This window comes from Strongylocentrotus purpuratus, unplaced genomic scaffold, assembly GCF_000002235.5.
Source record: "Strongylocentrotus purpuratus isolate Spur 01 unplaced genomic scaffold, Spur_5.0 spur5_scaffold_15, whole genome shotgun sequence".
NCBI classification, from domain to species: Eukaryota; Metazoa; Echinodermata; class Echinoidea; order Camarodonta; family Strongylocentrotidae; genus Strongylocentrotus; species Strongylocentrotus purpuratus.
In genome coordinates this window covers 32,382,874-32,399,435 of record NW_022145600.1, presented here as the reverse complement: position 1 = coordinate 32,399,435, position 16,562 = coordinate 32,382,874, and the positions used below count along the sequence as shown (strand labels likewise).

Below are 16,562 nucleotides of genomic sequence, written 5' to 3'. Positions count from 1 at the left end.
AAATAATATATAAAATAACTTAGAATCACATACTGACAAGATATACAAAACAAAATGAATAAGTTATAGTTTATGGGCAATTAATTATTATAAGACAATGCATTCAAATAACAGATATTGCACAACATTATATTTCTCTTCCTTGGGCAATAAAACAAAGGTTATGAATACATTATTATTGCACAACTGAATAAAGATGTCACGTAACATCAATTTCATATTCACATTGCACTTATAAAGCATGTTGAATACATGACCAAGGGGGTGTTCACAAAGATTCTAAGTCTAACTTAACTTTAAGTTGGACTTAAATATTATGGAGTGCCATTTGTAGCCTTAAAATAAAATATATTCAAAAGAAGACTTTTATAAATTCCACATCAAGAACATGAAATCTCCCATGATAGTAGAAACTATGAATGATTTGAATCAACATTTTATGCCTTTTAAAATAGCTTTTACAAAATATTTTCAAAGATGCTAACGGCTTTCCATAATTGATGAGTCCAACTTAGATAGAGATAACTTTGACTTAGGATTTTTGTGAAACACCCCCATGTACTAGTCATTTTATAGAGCTCTTGACTAGAAACCATACTCAAATATCACAAGAAATTTAACTGGGCAGTTCTAATCACTGTACTCATCCGATCTGCAAGTGAAAGAAGAGGGCAAGAAGCCAAATGAAATATCTAAATTAAATGAATTGGTATTTTGACCAGCAGATACTCTGTTTTTATCATTTCTATTACACTTCATTTTTATCATAAACAGATTGTAAACATACATTTTGGTCCTTTACAGAATATGAACTTAAAACAACATCATTATGGCTAAAATTGATTCACAAAGGCAAAAAAAGTAAAGACCAAAATATATTCTTTGATCTTTTCCCTATATTGCACATCATCTTGTATTGGAAATTTATATGAAAACGAGTTCATGGAATATACCAAAAATAAAAATCTCCTTGCAAGAAAAAATATCTTGAAAGGAATGGCACTCATTGAAATAATAGATACGTGCAAGAATTCTAAATTATGTAAAAAGGCACATTTTGAATGGTACTTAGCTATCAACTTTTTTTTCTTCATTGGTTTAATCCTACTACTTCACATGGAATACTTATTCCTCTGAAAAAAACAATAAGAAACAAAATGCAATGCCCTTTGATTCTCGTTGTTTCAAACCTTTAGTAGCCCAGAGTTTCAAACGTATAGCCCAGCCATGGTTTAAACCAAGGATATTACCATGGATGACAAAAAGGGTAATTAAAAAAAAAAGACGTAGTCAAAGTATTTGCAAACAAAAAACTTATCATTTCATCTTCTAATTTTTTCAAAACAATGAACAAACCTGTTTAGTTTGTCTTTATGTATACCCTTTCGGCCACTCATAATAAATTGATGTTAGACTATGGTTTAGGTTTAACCACCTTTATGATATTTGGCCAAAGTGTGGATTAGTCAGAACACTGCCCTCTTCTGGTCAGTAACACAAACTGGGGTCGACCAGTGACCCTTCACATGTCCATGTTAACACCAGTCTCCGGGAACGGAAGCTTCAAGTTTCCTTTGACCATGACCCTCTCCTCCCCGTACAGGTCAACACAATCACCCACCAAGTCCAGAAGCTTCATCAGGCGACGGTCAATGGCTTCCAAGTGGGCTTCATGGATGACCGGATCGATCAGATCCTTGACCAGCGTGTGTCGCATGTGGTCACTCAGCTTCTCCTTACTTCCGTTGACCTTCTTGAGGTACCTGAAAGTGGAATCTCGGAGTCTGAGGGGAGGCGAGGGGGGGGGGGGGGTGATGTAGAAAAAATATAGAGGTGTTCACATAATTTCATCTGTATTGAAGATGCATAGGTTTCAGAGTGCACTTCTGAATATCTATGACCTGATTATTGGCTGTCGACATGTCAGAAATTTAGGGTCAAGTTGGAACAGAGCTAAAAACTGTTGTACTAAGATAAGAAGTCTAGCACCCAAACAAAAGACAACTGCTTTCATATGTTTCAAAATGCACATAAAACACTTCCTCTGTATGCACGGCCATGAGCTCTGTTCGTGGTTAAGAATTATGTAGATATGAGACCTTTTCTTCCCATTTTTTTTATAACAAATTACCTACATCCAGAATTGTAAAGCCAATTTCCCATGTTTGAAATTAGACTGACAACTTCTATTTATCATAATTATTCACATCCTAAATTAGGAAAGCTGGCCACTTCCAAGTTTGAATGAGGTATGGTGGGTCATGCCCGTCCTTTTTCCCCCTTCTATTCCTGACTTCCAGAGTTAGCAGCTGACATTAGTTCGCACGAAGACAACATAGATTGCTACGATCGACGTCCTTTTAATGCACTGCCTTGAATGGACGTCACACGTATCAGTCCACACAAATTTAAAAGTCCCTATTGATGTATTTGAGACTAACAACTAATTTTTCTGCATAATTAAATATTGTGTCCATTTCTGTACAGCAATATTATCTAAATATTACAAAAACTTATTTGGGTGATTTTTTTATAGAAGGATTCCAGGATTGAAGGTGAATGACTTTCATATTACAAGGAGAGAAATATAATATGTAGATAAACTTTCAAGAAGAAAAGAAGGGGCCAGAAGAGAATGGACAAGCAGGAGAGAAAAGAAGAACAGAGAAGCGGCGGAGAAACAAAGCAACTGTTAATACTTACATGCAGCACTGAGCTAGAGGGCCTAACAGAGTGAGATCATCTAAATCAGGGTTTCCGAAGCCCTTCCCGTTGTCCAGGGCAACAACGAATCCCTTGGAGCTGTACTTCTGAAGCATGTGAAAATGGTGTCTATCGTAATTCACTGTGGAGAAAAGTGGAGATAAAGTAAAATTAATCCATTAACAATTCTCGCTATGATTCTAAGAGTTTCAAATGATTAACCCTATTTTAACTGGGCTATTTCAGACCAGGTTTTTACTGGGGGGGGGGGGGGGGTCAATTTGACCCCCCCCCCTAAGATCTCGGCCGTTTCACCGCCGATCGCCGCAAAAATTTGCATGCATGTCAAGTGAAGTGTATAGAATACTATGGTAATTTCAAATTTTTGAAAAATTCACTCATTTGCATATTTATGGTAATTTATGCAAATAAGGTCATAAAATTCACATTTCGGCCCATAAATCATAGATTATACATATTTAAGTATTCTTTTTCACTACATATATTTATTAGACCATTTGGAATAATAATACAACACAAAAAATTGGAAGAGCCAGGTTATTCCTTATGTTATCTCTTGTTTTTATAATTTCTTATGTATTTCATTGTTTTTTTAACTTATGTATTTTATTGTTTTTGTTGTTTTATTTCCTTTATAACTACAATTCAACTATTTTGACCCCAAAACAAACATCTAAACTTTAGACAAGACTGAATAACCAATGTTTTATCTATTTGTAGGAAAAATGACTTTTACATATGTTTTGTACACAAATCACGAAAATGAGCGATTTTCGGGCTGACATGCAAAGACAAAAGGTCACGTGACCTTGTAACCGTAGGTCCGATTTTCAAAAAAATTGTTTTAAAAGATGCGTAACACTCGAAAGTAAAAAGTCATGAGAGGAAAATTTTATATCTGCCGCGGTTTCGGAGTAGTCGCGAAATTTCTACAGGGGGGGGGTCAAATTGACCCCCCCCCCAGTTAACGTAGGGTTAAGGAGCCTTCAGAATTGATATTACAAAGCAAAATAAAGAACCCAAATTATTAATTTTTCATGTTTTCAAAAGGAGTATATTAATGATAATTTTCAAATGTGATAAATGTGGGAAATTGTCTACTAAATATCATACTAATTATTTTCATCAATTCTTGTTAACAATATGCTTCCAGAATAGACATTTTAGTAACAGTTGAGAACCCTACATTATTTGTATTGCATTATTTAAAAGGAGAGCACAAATATGAATGATAACTTGCAAATATGCACAAATGTAACCCTTTAATAGTTGAAACTGTCTACAGCTGTCTAGAGTGTCATTTTGATCCGTGGGTTTGTATCGATCCCACCACTGCCACCATGTTACGGTAGCTGTACATCTCATCAAGCGGTTATATGTACATGGTGAAATCTCACACAACAGACTATAGAGATGGACTACATTGTGGATTGTGCTAACTCTCAATCTCTGAACTCTTTTGCCAAGGGCAATTGCGCATGCGTACAACGCTGCCAACAATAATCATGATCATGCTATATTCATAGACAGATTATTTCATTTCTTTCAGGACATTAATGATACACTTGAACTTTAATATGAAGTAGGGTAAAGGGTACTGCTGAAGATACTCACACATCAGAAAGTCAAAAATAGATTGCTCTACAAGGTCCAACAGGAACCTGCCTTCAGCGTTGTCCGGGTTCTATAAATATATAATTTAAAGGGATAGATGACCCTCACAAACTGATTTATTACAATGAAATTTCGCTGGGTTCTACATTCATTATGTATCAAAAGGGATGAATAACCTTTAAAAGTGACTCATTACAATGAAACCTGACTGCATGGTTTCTATAAATAAATCACTTGAGGGATAGATAAAAGTGACTCAATACAGTAAAATTTGAATTTTCAAAAGAGCCTACTTCAGGAAGACAAAATGCTGTCTTTATTGGCAGATTGTGTTTTAATTTATGCACAACATATTTCCTTAATAAGAAAAACATTTGGAAAACCCCTGTTCAATGGAAATTGTAAAAATTTGGTCTTTATAGACAGGGTGTTGCTTAAGAAGATTAGCTGTATAATGTTTCCTCATTTCAAGGAATGGTAAATCTCCAAAATGTAAAATCATTCAACGACATTAACCCACTATACATCTAATAACTTAACATTTAAATGGTTACAAAACATTCAAACTGGTACTGTTTTGTAGTTGACTATATTAATCAAAAATTGCAATAACAAATTTGAAGCTTTGAATTCAATCTGAGTTTGAATAAATGTGAACTTCATGGCAAGGATCCATTCTAATGCTGTATAACAGTTTTGCAGTGATTAATTAGGTACAATAGGTTGTAGCAACTCCCCTAATCCCTGGCAACAGACATGTGGTTTTGATTATAAAAAATATAATTAAAATGAATGGAACTTGACTTGGATTGTGAGTAGGGCTGGGAAAGGGGGCATATCAGATGACATCACCAGGCAGCCAAAAGTGGTTACATGAAAACATGTAATTGCAAACTTCCTTTCATATTCATGAATTATTATGTGCAATGTATTTCAATCGTGAATGCTGATTTCTCTATGTATAAACACTGAAAACAGAAAACAAAACAAACACAAACCAACAAACTATTTCTAAATCTGTGGACATATTACAATTTTTCAAATCATTTTACACACAAGAAATTGAAAAAGGGAAGTGAATTACTATTATTTATCCCTTATTCGTGAAAGTGCTTCAAAGCGAAATAAAATTGAGATGTTGAATAAGACAAAATAATGAATAACAATAATAATAATAATAATCAAAGTGGGAAAGTAGAATGGAAAAGGGTATACGGCTTGATTCATTTCAAACTGAGCATGAGAAAGTAAAATACAAAAACACGACCAGTTGATCCCTTTAAAACTGAAAACAGAGTGTGCGGGGGAGGAGGGGGGGGGGGGGGTGATGGAAGCATGATGACAAATCAGAGGAAGAAAGTTAATGAAATGGGATGAAATGGTAAAGACCCAGTGAAAACCTTTCTTCCTGCCCCCTATATAACCACACAATAAGCACAAGGACAAGCCATTAGTAATTCTCAAGATTTGTTTCGAACTTTCAACAACCTTTTTGTCTGGGTATAATTAGTTCTAAAACACAAGTTGCGGTCTGTGTAAGGGGCTATGGCCAGAAAGCACAACACAGTAGAACCTTGTTTGAACATATGCCTGCATATTCAATCAATAATGTTCACTGTTGTTTCGTTATTTGTAGATGGCAACAACAATGATTTGAAGCATTTAAAACATGAAGTTGTTCTGTATCATTAACATATTCTTGCTGGGAAAAAGAAAAGTAAAGAGTAATTTCTACTTACTTTTAAGATGTCATCACAAATGTTTTGCTCTTGCCATCTGTTGTAAGACAAATACCACAAGGATATTATAGTTTCAATGAAGATTCTAAACTCTCAAAAATGATGTAAAATGTAAATCCCATCACAGCTTCTGATTTCCAAGGTAAAGTAAGGAGTATGCCTACATCTTTAAACTGATGTTGCATGAACTACAGGATTTGGCAAGAAACCTCACCCTTTCCTTTTTACTTCAAATCCATATTTCTACACCGAAAGAGAGACTGATTTTCACCTGCCAATTTTTCACCTTATCAATGTAACAGTCTGCCAAATTAACTGTTGCTGTTGATATTGCGTGCCTATATACATGTAGGCACAGGCAGGAAACCATAGCTGTCTGACTTATGGTGCCAAGTACTCTATAGGTATATTAATTATTAAGGTATATGTACTGCAGTTTCTTTTGATTTACGAAAATCCACAAAATGAAAGGATAATGTTGTTAATATTTTGCTCTGGTTTTTACTTTGATATCTCTGATATTGAACTCAACGTTCATCCCACAGTACAAATTAAAGTTTACATCATAAATATTAGTAGCCGATCAGAACACTTAATTGTAACATCAAACACTTAAACTCAGGGGTGATAGTGAACACTAAAAAAAAAATTGGTTTTTTGTTTTCCCCTCAACCACGCCCCCCTTGAGTTAAAAAAAAGAAGAGGATTCGCGGGGAAAATGGCATCTAACAACATTCAGGGGGGAATCGGGAAAATCAGGATGAAATCGGGAAGAAAAAAAAAAAAAATCAGGAAACCGATTAAATCGGGTTTTTATCAGGCCTGTAAACTGTATCAATAGCAAATGCTATAATCATATACATGTACTATCAACCTGTACGTGTACCTATAGAAGAGAGATAATCAAAGTTTATCCTTTGTCCGGTCACTAATCTGACTCTGCAGAATGAATGACTGGGATAGTGTTACACCTGTCAAAAAAACATGATGAGTTTTTACTTGAAATAGAACCTGTATCTTCCTTTGCCGAGATTTCAACATGTGAGAGTGAATTAATTTTTCTTGCTTTTGAGTTTTCTAAAATCACACAAACACCAGGACAGCTGTACAAATATAAGGATATGTACAGTAGTCATCCGCACCAAATAAATCTTTGAACAGTTTTCATTAAAAGCCAAGACTTCGAATTTAGAATATTTTTCTGACTTTGTGATTCATATGAATGATTGAAACTCAGCTTCTCAATAAACAAACACACATTTTTTAATTTTTTTTATTTATTTATTTATTTTTTTTAATTTTTTTTTAATAATTTAAAAAAAATAATTATTTATTAATTTATTTTTTTATTTATTTATTTATTTATTTATTATTATTATTATTATTATTTTTTTTTTTTTTTTTGGGGGGGGGGGGTAAATCACAACATCACTGACAGCTAAACTTACATTCTGGCCTCCCTGACTCCATGACTCCAAGGATTAGGTCTGTCCAAGATGGGATCCTCGTTGCCATGGTAAAACGGGATCATGACACAGAGGGAGACCTCCAGCATCTCGCCCCGCCCACAGACAGGATGATCCTTGTTGCAGAACCACGGAGCACACTTCCCTTCAAAGCACGTGTTTCCCCCTGCAATATAATAAGGCAATTTTGCTTTTAATTACTGAAGATTTTACTTATGGGTTAGTAGAAAAAGGGGACCAGCCTACATGTAGATAGGCCAATGCCCTTTTCTGGTCCCTCACATCCCTACTCTACCCATTAATCAATTTTAGTGTTACTGTTTTTGTTGTATTTGTTCTGATCAAATTTTATATATATTGCATTTTATATTATTGTATTTGAATGTTATATTGTTGTAAGTTTTTTATTGGATGTGAAATAAACTGAACTTGAACTTGAATTTGAACTGTATTGAAAGCATGCGTAGTCTTTAAAAATATTCCCCCCCCCCCCCCTCCCGCTTGCAAGAGGGCACTACATGATGAAGGTATACATGACCATGTACTAGAAAAGCATATATGTGTGTGACCCCATGAAACATAAAAAAGGGAATTATACAATGATGTACAATAAAAACATATACATTTATATACACACATGTACACTTAACTAGTTTATTCACACCCTTACCAAGTTTTGTGATTTCTTGAGTATGTGACATATCAAAGCTTTCATCTAAAAGTATTCAACAGAGGTCTCAATTCAATCAGTCCCCCTTTCATTATTAAGTTATGAAAGACACAATAAACATCAAATTTACAAGGAGTATGAATAATTCAGTTCTTAGCTATATGTTTGTTACCCCATACAATATAAGCTAATAGTACATTCAAGTAGGCCCACATTTAAGAGGGAAAATGTTAATAACTTGAGCTCAAAAGGTGAAAGACCCTGAAATGAAAAGCCAAAGACAATAGAAGAGGAGGAGAAAGGAACAACTCAATATTGTCAAAACAAAAGGCTTATTAAAGTGGAAGTATGGGTTGATCAGGCCCTTTAACAATGGATGCATGGCCACTGATGAGGGTTATTAGAGAACTTCCTACAGTCTAACAGAGGACTATACACACACCTATATGTACATAACATGCATACAACAAAATCATAAAAGACTACTCTTGGGTATTTATTCTACAATATAAACTTGAAAAAGAAACAATTAAGTGAAGAACATCTAAAAAAGATTACTTTTAACATTCTGTTCTTCTTAAAAGATTGAAGAGCAATAATATATCCACAATGGTGTAATGTTTTATACCCACATGTCCAGGTATTAGTAGAAATATGTCTAACAAATTGTGCAGGTAAATGGATATCTATGTACATAATGGTTGAAGTTTGTGAGCTATTTACACTTTGATGATAAAGATTGTGTGCAGCTATATACAAGCTTGTATTCAATTATATACTCACCATCGCGAAAGAAAGTATCCAACAAATCTTTATCTTTAGTTTTCATCTTTATATCGGCAGTCATATTGAGGACACGGCCAGCACAAGGAGGAGCTCGACGGAAATTCAATATCCTAGATAAAAAGGAAGACATTTTATTGAGAGATTTTGGGGGAATGAAACTTCCCTTTCGTCTTAAACTAGAAGACATTTAAAGAACTAAACAAAATTGTAAGTGCAGATGAGGTATGAAAGGAAGAACTAAATGGACAATGCAAGTTTTTAATCTGTTTATCCAACAATTTTAGGGCTATGATGGAATCTAAAAACAAATATATAATTTTTCCATTGTGAAATATTCCTCAAGAGAAGAAATTTGCAGTCAAGTACTTCTACATGTACATACACAGCAAACCAGAACATAGAATATTAGTTAGCTAGCAAATCAAAGTGTCACTTAAGTCACTTAATTACTACTTCTTGTTTCCTTAATCCTTTTTATAAAAGCAATAAAAGGTTGCTCAAATAATCTACAAATTTGTTTGGAAGTTCAGTATCCATAAGAATCACTTTAAACTTTAGAGACACATCACCTGAACAGGGGCTAAATTCATATTTAAATTAAATTTCTTTTCTGGGATATTCCCAATCGCTCTGATCAAATTAGGAAGCTTGAAATGTTTAATATAAATATAATTTTAGGCTGTAATACTTGAATCAAATTCAAAGAAACCAATTTGAAATAAATGAAAATCAATATATTTGCAAATGCAGACAAATAAATTACTTTATTTTCAACATGGCCGCTGTCTGAACTTTTTTAAATCTAAGCATTTGTAGACGGTGATACACATTTGAGGCCCCCTGTAACTCAATAATATGCTCTACTTACTGAGCGCACACTGCTGAGTCACACATCCCCATCCTAAAAGCTTTAAATCGTTTTTCTTATATGTCCTTGACTGTATTCCCCTTAGGTATGTTACTGAGTCAAAGAGCTTCCCTCCTTTACAAACAACAAGTAATAGTCATTAGTTTTATGAAGTGAACATAATTATTCACATTACTTTCCAATTGACAATGATGCCTATTTTACATAAGGTTTTAAGCAAGTCTTCTTTATTTGTCCATAGTGTAAGTTACCCACAACATAAAAATTTATAAAATACAGAAAACTTGTCATTGATGGTAACTTTGACATCAATATTAACTACCATGGCAACATCACTAAACGGCCAATCAAATCAAGGTTACCATTGAAGTTTCCATGGCAAAGTTACCATCAATAGTATATTTAATGAAACAGGCCTTATTTCTGTCACCTGCATGTGTACAACTTCCCTTTCTCATTTCCTGCAAATGTTTTGATGAATAACTGTTAATGTTATCATTCAAGTAGTTTAGAAAACAGTAGTTACAGAGTACATTCCAATTACAAATGGACCTACCAAACCAGAAATGAGAAGAAATTGAAGAATTAAAGATAATAAGGAGTAGTTATATCTAATACTGGGCTCCATTGCATAAAACTAACATCTGATGGTAACTTTGCCATCAATATTGACTTCCATGGCAACATCACTCAACAGCAATTCACATCAAGGATTCCATGGAAGTTACCAATAATGGCGAAATTACTACCTATGCTAAGTTGTATCATATATGCAATGAGCCATGATGTTGTACACTTTTTGTGTTTGTTGTTGATGTTGCTTTGTTTTTTCTTTTAGTTGTTTTACTATGTTCCTTGCTGAACAGAATCACTAGGATGGTTTTAATACTTATGAATGAGTTCTGTGATACATCTAATAAAGTTTTTTGGACGCCTCATAGAACTAATTTTCTATTAGTGCACTATTTTAACTTATTTCATAATGTTCTTTTCTTTCCTTTTTTGGTGGGGGAGGGAGGTTCTACTTCAAACCTTTTTGAGTTTGTGAAGTGGTAATATTGATCACTGTTAATGTACAAGTACATGTACATGAGCCAAATTGATTGAAATTATCTATCAATCAGCCCTCAACTTGTTGTGGTAACCAGATTCACAGATCAGGCAACAATCCCCCGTACCTCTTTGAAGAGTGGAAGCACTTACACGTATTTGTATACTTGATAAAAACTAATATATTTAGCTGGGACGAGGAGATTCAATCATAGAGGATTAAATAAGGAAGTACTGTAGAACTTGCATGATAGATACGGTAATGTCGGCCTACAAGCTTAACATGGAGGACGAAAGTATGAACAGAGCAGGCAGACCATAAAAACGTAATATATGCCACAGAGAAAATAATTTAGAAAACGAAAAGAAAGAAGGGGAAGATGGGAAAAATAAGGATGACTGAATAAATTAGATGTTAATGAAATATATCAAAGCAGGATTTTACCAAAGATCACAGATTAGGGCCATTAATCCAAAACAATTTATGCCAAATTGGCTACAATTAAAAAGAATGTATGATGACTTAATTTCCACTCCAGGTACTCTACATAGTCTTATAGAAGTTTAATATCTTTACAACAAAGGGCAAACTTACCGGTCTAGATGAAACGCAGCTATTTCTGCATTATGTCTCTCGACATCAAACCAAAAGGGTTGATCTTCATCGTAATTGTATACAAGACTCCTGGGTGTTCTGAGGAAAAGAGTAAGAACTAGTCATGATAAAATGTTTATATTTCTCTTTTCCAGACATGAAATATTGCTCTTGCATGCTATAAAAGGCAATAGTAACCACTTACCGGTAGGAAAATAGATCTTGTAATACCATGATTTTATCAAACCAGTATCAAAAAAATCAGATCAACATTATGATTTCCTTAACAAAACAAAACTTATAAGATTTCTATACAATTAATAGGAATTTTTCAAAGTATGAAAATTATTGATTTTCATATTTGGCACTTATAACATTCACGAGCATACCAACAATTAATTTGGACAAAGATGAATCACCTTTTATGAGACAACATTTTAGAAGCTTAATTTTTATATTGATTTTGTCATATAATATGTTGTCAACAAGTACAGCTAACTTTATTAATTGACTACAAAAGTCTTGCTCTTTCATAATATTTAAACAATGTTACTGTATTTTATCTAAATGTGCTAATTTTGCTGTGCCAAAACGTTGGCAATATACAAAAAATATTCATACCTCATTGGCTTCAGCATTGCATAATTCCCATCCACCAGTTTGACATGAAGCTTGAGTTGACTCCCACCGTGGAATAGACCAACATTCTCAATCTCTGTCGTAGCTAAGCTCTCGAGAAGATCGTTCATGTACGGTGCATTACTGCTGTACATCTGATTCTCGGTGATGTCTGCATGAAACTGCTGCCAATGTAATAGATGGGTTCTGTCGGTGGTGAAGGTTTATGCAAAAAAGGAGGATAATTTATATTATTAATCAATTATGTTTTAAAATGCAGATTTTGAAGCATTAAGATTAGATGGTAGAGGTTAGGGGCTGCATTGCAATATGAGTATGTGTGTGATTTGAGTCTCTCTCAATTTAGAAAGAAATGATGGTAACTGAATTAAATTAGAAAGAAAACTTACGGCAAGAAAGAAAAAGTTAATTTTTCAAATACTTTCACATGCAACATTGACTGAAATACATTACATGTAGGCCTTATACAACTTTAGACTGTTGACTGAGGTTTACAACCCCATAGTCATATATTTAAAGTAGAAAAAATGAAAGAATATCCCCAAAAAAGAAAAAGAAAAAGAGAAATAAAGAAGGAGATAGAAATTGTTTGAGCAACAGAAAAATTTAATGAAAAAAGTAGTATGGTGCACACACATGAGTCTTTCTTTGTGTATTCATTATTTTGTTTGGGGTATGCAAATATCAACAATTTGTTGATAAAAAAAAGACAAAAAAGAGCATTATTTTGAAGGCCCATTGTGTAATCTACCTCTCAACCTTGGAAGATCTTAGGTAGATCTAGACTAATTATTTATAACTAATTAATAGAATTATCAGCATTTTGCCAATTTTAAATGCAGGTGGTGGATTCTTTTATACATTTAGAAATGAAATGTGTCTAATTTATATATTTGTGCATTCATTTATTATTGATATACTATTTTTGCAACTATAAGTTATAGGGGGCTGCAATCTACAAGCCCAGCTTTTCAGCAGTCCCCTCTATGACCAACCTGTTTTATATGCCTGTTGTACACATGGACTTTAATCCAGCGATGCCGTAGGACTAAGCCTCTTCATCGATCCTAGATGTCTTCTTCAGTGATTATACATTATCCTTGTCATTATTCATTATCCTTCACACTACAAGATGAATAGGATTTTAACAAATCTGAACAGATCTGGAATCTAACCTTCATTTAACAGGCCCTGTTTTACATCTCGTACACAAATAGGCTCCAAGTCCAAACGGTTAAAATGCATAGCCAAGTTACAACCCTCTTCACCACTGATACTTGATAATGCTCAAGAGGGGCGGCGATATCTTTTCATGACCGGGGGGGGACGAAATGCGAGGGACGGGGGAGCAGTGGCGTATAATGAGCAAAAAAAAAATTTTTTCTTGGGGGGGGGGGGGGGGGGGAGGGAGGAAAAAAAATCTGCATCCCCACTCTAAAATGGTACATGCAGGCCCTGTGGAACGTTTTTTAAAGTGGGGGGGGGGGGGGGGGTCCCTAAGTATTTCGATCAGGTAGATCAAAGCGAGCGAAGCAAGTGGAGTGTAAATTGGCGTGGGGTCCAGGGGCAAGGCCCCGGTGGGGGTCAAAGGAGGGGTTAAGGCATTCAATAACGGTCAGCTGAGCATCCAGGGGCCCGCTTTAAAGCCTCTGGTGGGGTCCAGTGGGCAGAGCCCCGGAAGCTCAGGGGTTTTAGGAATTTAATCACGGTGAGATGAGCAACCAGGGGCTAGCCTTAGGGCCCTTGGTGGGGTCCAGAGGGCAGAGCCCTAGAAGCTCAGCAAAAAACCAGGCCATTTCAGCAACATTTAGTTAGTTAGAAATAAATCAAGGTTGAACCCCCCCAATCCCCCCCCCCCCATCATTACGCCAGTGCGTGGGAGCAAAGTGAACGAGAGGGGTGAAGGCGACGGAAGTGACTACCCCCCCCCCCCCCCCCGCAGGTTTTTACTGACAGTTTTGTTGTATTAACAAATTATAATAACAAGCAATATACCTTTTTCACACTTCACTTTTCTAGAATATTTAATGTACACTTTGAAGAATATTATGAGAGGGAGCGTACATGTAGGTCCCGAGCAAGAAGCTTTTTGCAATTTTATTTATTTAAACGCTGCACTCTTGGGCCCTCCAGATGCCTAAAAGTTTGTTGCAGTCTTTAGTCAGTATTTGCTATACTGTCTATACACTTATTTTTTTTCTCACTTTTTCAATTTTTCAGGGGGGGGGGGGACAATCCCCCCTAAGAAAATTGAGAGAGTGAGAGAGAGAGGGAGAGAGAGAGTCAGATCGAGATCTATCACTGATAACTTTAAAGTGCATGAGATCTAACCTTCGTTTATTTTGAGTTAACTTGCGAATTAGACCACTGACACTTGTCTCATTATTGAATATATTATAACAATTTCTAGTAAATCTAGATAGCATCAATGGGCTTACACAGAAGTATACTACTAGCAGTAATTTTAAGCTATATCGTAAATGTCTGAACTTCGTTGTTTGAGATGTTAACCAAACAAGAAGAGGTGGAGTTCTTGGAGGGGTGCTAAGGGGGAATAAGGGGTGCGTGCACTCACCCATTTTTTCGTTTAGATTCATTTGACACCCAAACTGGTCTTTGCCTCCTTTTGCCTGCAACCCATTCGTCGTATTTACTGGCATTCTGATGGTCTGGAACTGCTCTCTCTTTGCCGGTGAGCAGGTTGATCCCGTCCAAAATACTTGTATGCTTTAAAGTTTTCTTGATATTCCGATGGATGGTTTCGACTCTTGCCGCTACTGGTACACCAATTTCTCGAAACACCGCGAAAATTGTCATTAACGTCGTGCAACACACGAAAATGGTTCCCCAAAACATAAACCGCAACCGAAACCTCATTTTGGTCAATGTAGAGTCTTCATTCAGCCAGAAGTAACACAGCAAAGTAAGTTAGTTCTATTCCATTTCTAGTGATTCAAAAGAATCCTTACAAACTTTTCTTTCCAACAAAGTTATCGCTCCTCTAATTCGCGGACGAACCAATGCACTTTGTTTTGGTTGTATGTGCGCGGCAAAGTGGGTCAATCGCGCTTGCGCTAATAGCCGTCGCTGGATAAATCTCCTTTTATATTGTGCGATTAACCGTGTAGCTGTCGCGTGCCGCTAGTTTTCGCTTTCCACCATACAATGTGAATTCTCACGCCTATGTGAATTTACTGCGCCTCGAAGAAAGACTAGCTTTAAGATTCTCGGTAGCGAACCGAACCAGGCTGGCCAGAAAATGATTTATGTTGACAGCCTGTCGAGAATCTCTACAAATTGCGGGAAAATTATGTAGCGTAGAATTGTCTTTATTTTTTTCATTCAATTTAATTTTGGTTAATGCGAATAGATCACAACTGAATGAAAAACGCCTTTAACGTGAAATGTACACAGACAAACCAACAACAAATGTTACAGTAGTGCGGTGCTACGGGGAGGGGGGGGGGGGGGGGCAGGAGGCCACCGTTCAAGTGGAACAAAAGAGAAAATAAAATACAGTCATGTAGAAAAATGGGAGGAGAGGGAAAGGAAACATGAATATAGTATATACCCCTCCCCAACAAGATGCACACGATTTTATGATCGACCGAGCAGGACATGGTGCCCCCTGACCCCCCTACAATAATTCCGGTGCCCTCTCAACGCTTACACTCATAGAAACAAATATAATACAGCATAATATATTGCCGGACTTCTGGATTTATTGCGTTTACCCCTTGCCGGAAATTTCGACCCAACATGCACTTGATAAAAACCTTTCTTAGTCAGCATTTTAGTAAAGCAACACCTAGATGAAAGTGAAACCTGTTCTTCCTTCTTTTTTTTAATGTCAATTTTTTAGTTTGTTCGATTGTTATTTATTAAAAAATTACACAAGTTTATAGATTGCTAAGCTGCACCTGACGTGATATACAAGTCTTTTGTATTTCGTTACATAATAGTGGCGTAGCATGAGTTGATTCATTTAGGGGGCACTGGTATGATTGGGGATGGGCGCTGGGCTTACTCTGATAAAGAAATGCGAATTTACAAGTCGGTGGAAGGGTGCGGGTCTGCGGGAGGTACTACTAGTCCAGACATTATTTTCCTCCTTCTCGTCCCTTTCCCCATCTCCCTTTGTCTTTCTCTTATCTCACTTTTGTTTCACCATTCGATTTGGGAGGGCATGGGCCCCCTCCACTCCCCACGCCCCTATGTATCCACGCCACCAGGTTACATATTTTGGCTAACATAAAGTCTAAGGGAATTGATTTGAATATTAAATAAATATGAAGGCCATGCAGGTCGCGGACTGGCCGTATGTGAAGGAGGATTTGATAGCCGACGTGATAAAAATGAGGTGACTATATTGGCTATTTATTTATAGGGGCTCTAAGTCCTAGTACCTCCA

General features: G+C 35.8%; 1 protein-coding gene across 1 annotated transcript; it reads right to left on the bottom strand.

The window, feature by feature from the left end:
* Positions 1 to 401: 401 nt before the first annotated feature.
* Positions 402 to 15,264, bottom strand: LOC583049 (extracellular serine/threonine protein kinase FAM20C). Its single transcript, XM_011663338.2, has 9 exons — positions 14,727 to 15,264; positions 12,134 to 12,337; positions 11,513 to 11,611; positions 8,997 to 9,109; positions 7,526 to 7,709; positions 6,078 to 6,114; positions 4,339 to 4,408; positions 2,704 to 2,845; positions 402 to 1,784 (listed from the first exon to the last, which is right to left on the bottom strand). Exons 1-9 carry the CDS (start codon positions 15,026 to 15,028, stop codon positions 1,523 to 1,525), a joined length of 1,413 nt encoding a protein of 470 aa, XP_011661640.2. The 5' UTR covers positions 15,029 to 15,264; the 3' UTR covers positions 402 to 1,522.
* Between the last annotated feature and the right edge of the window lie 1,298 nt (positions 15,265 to 16,562).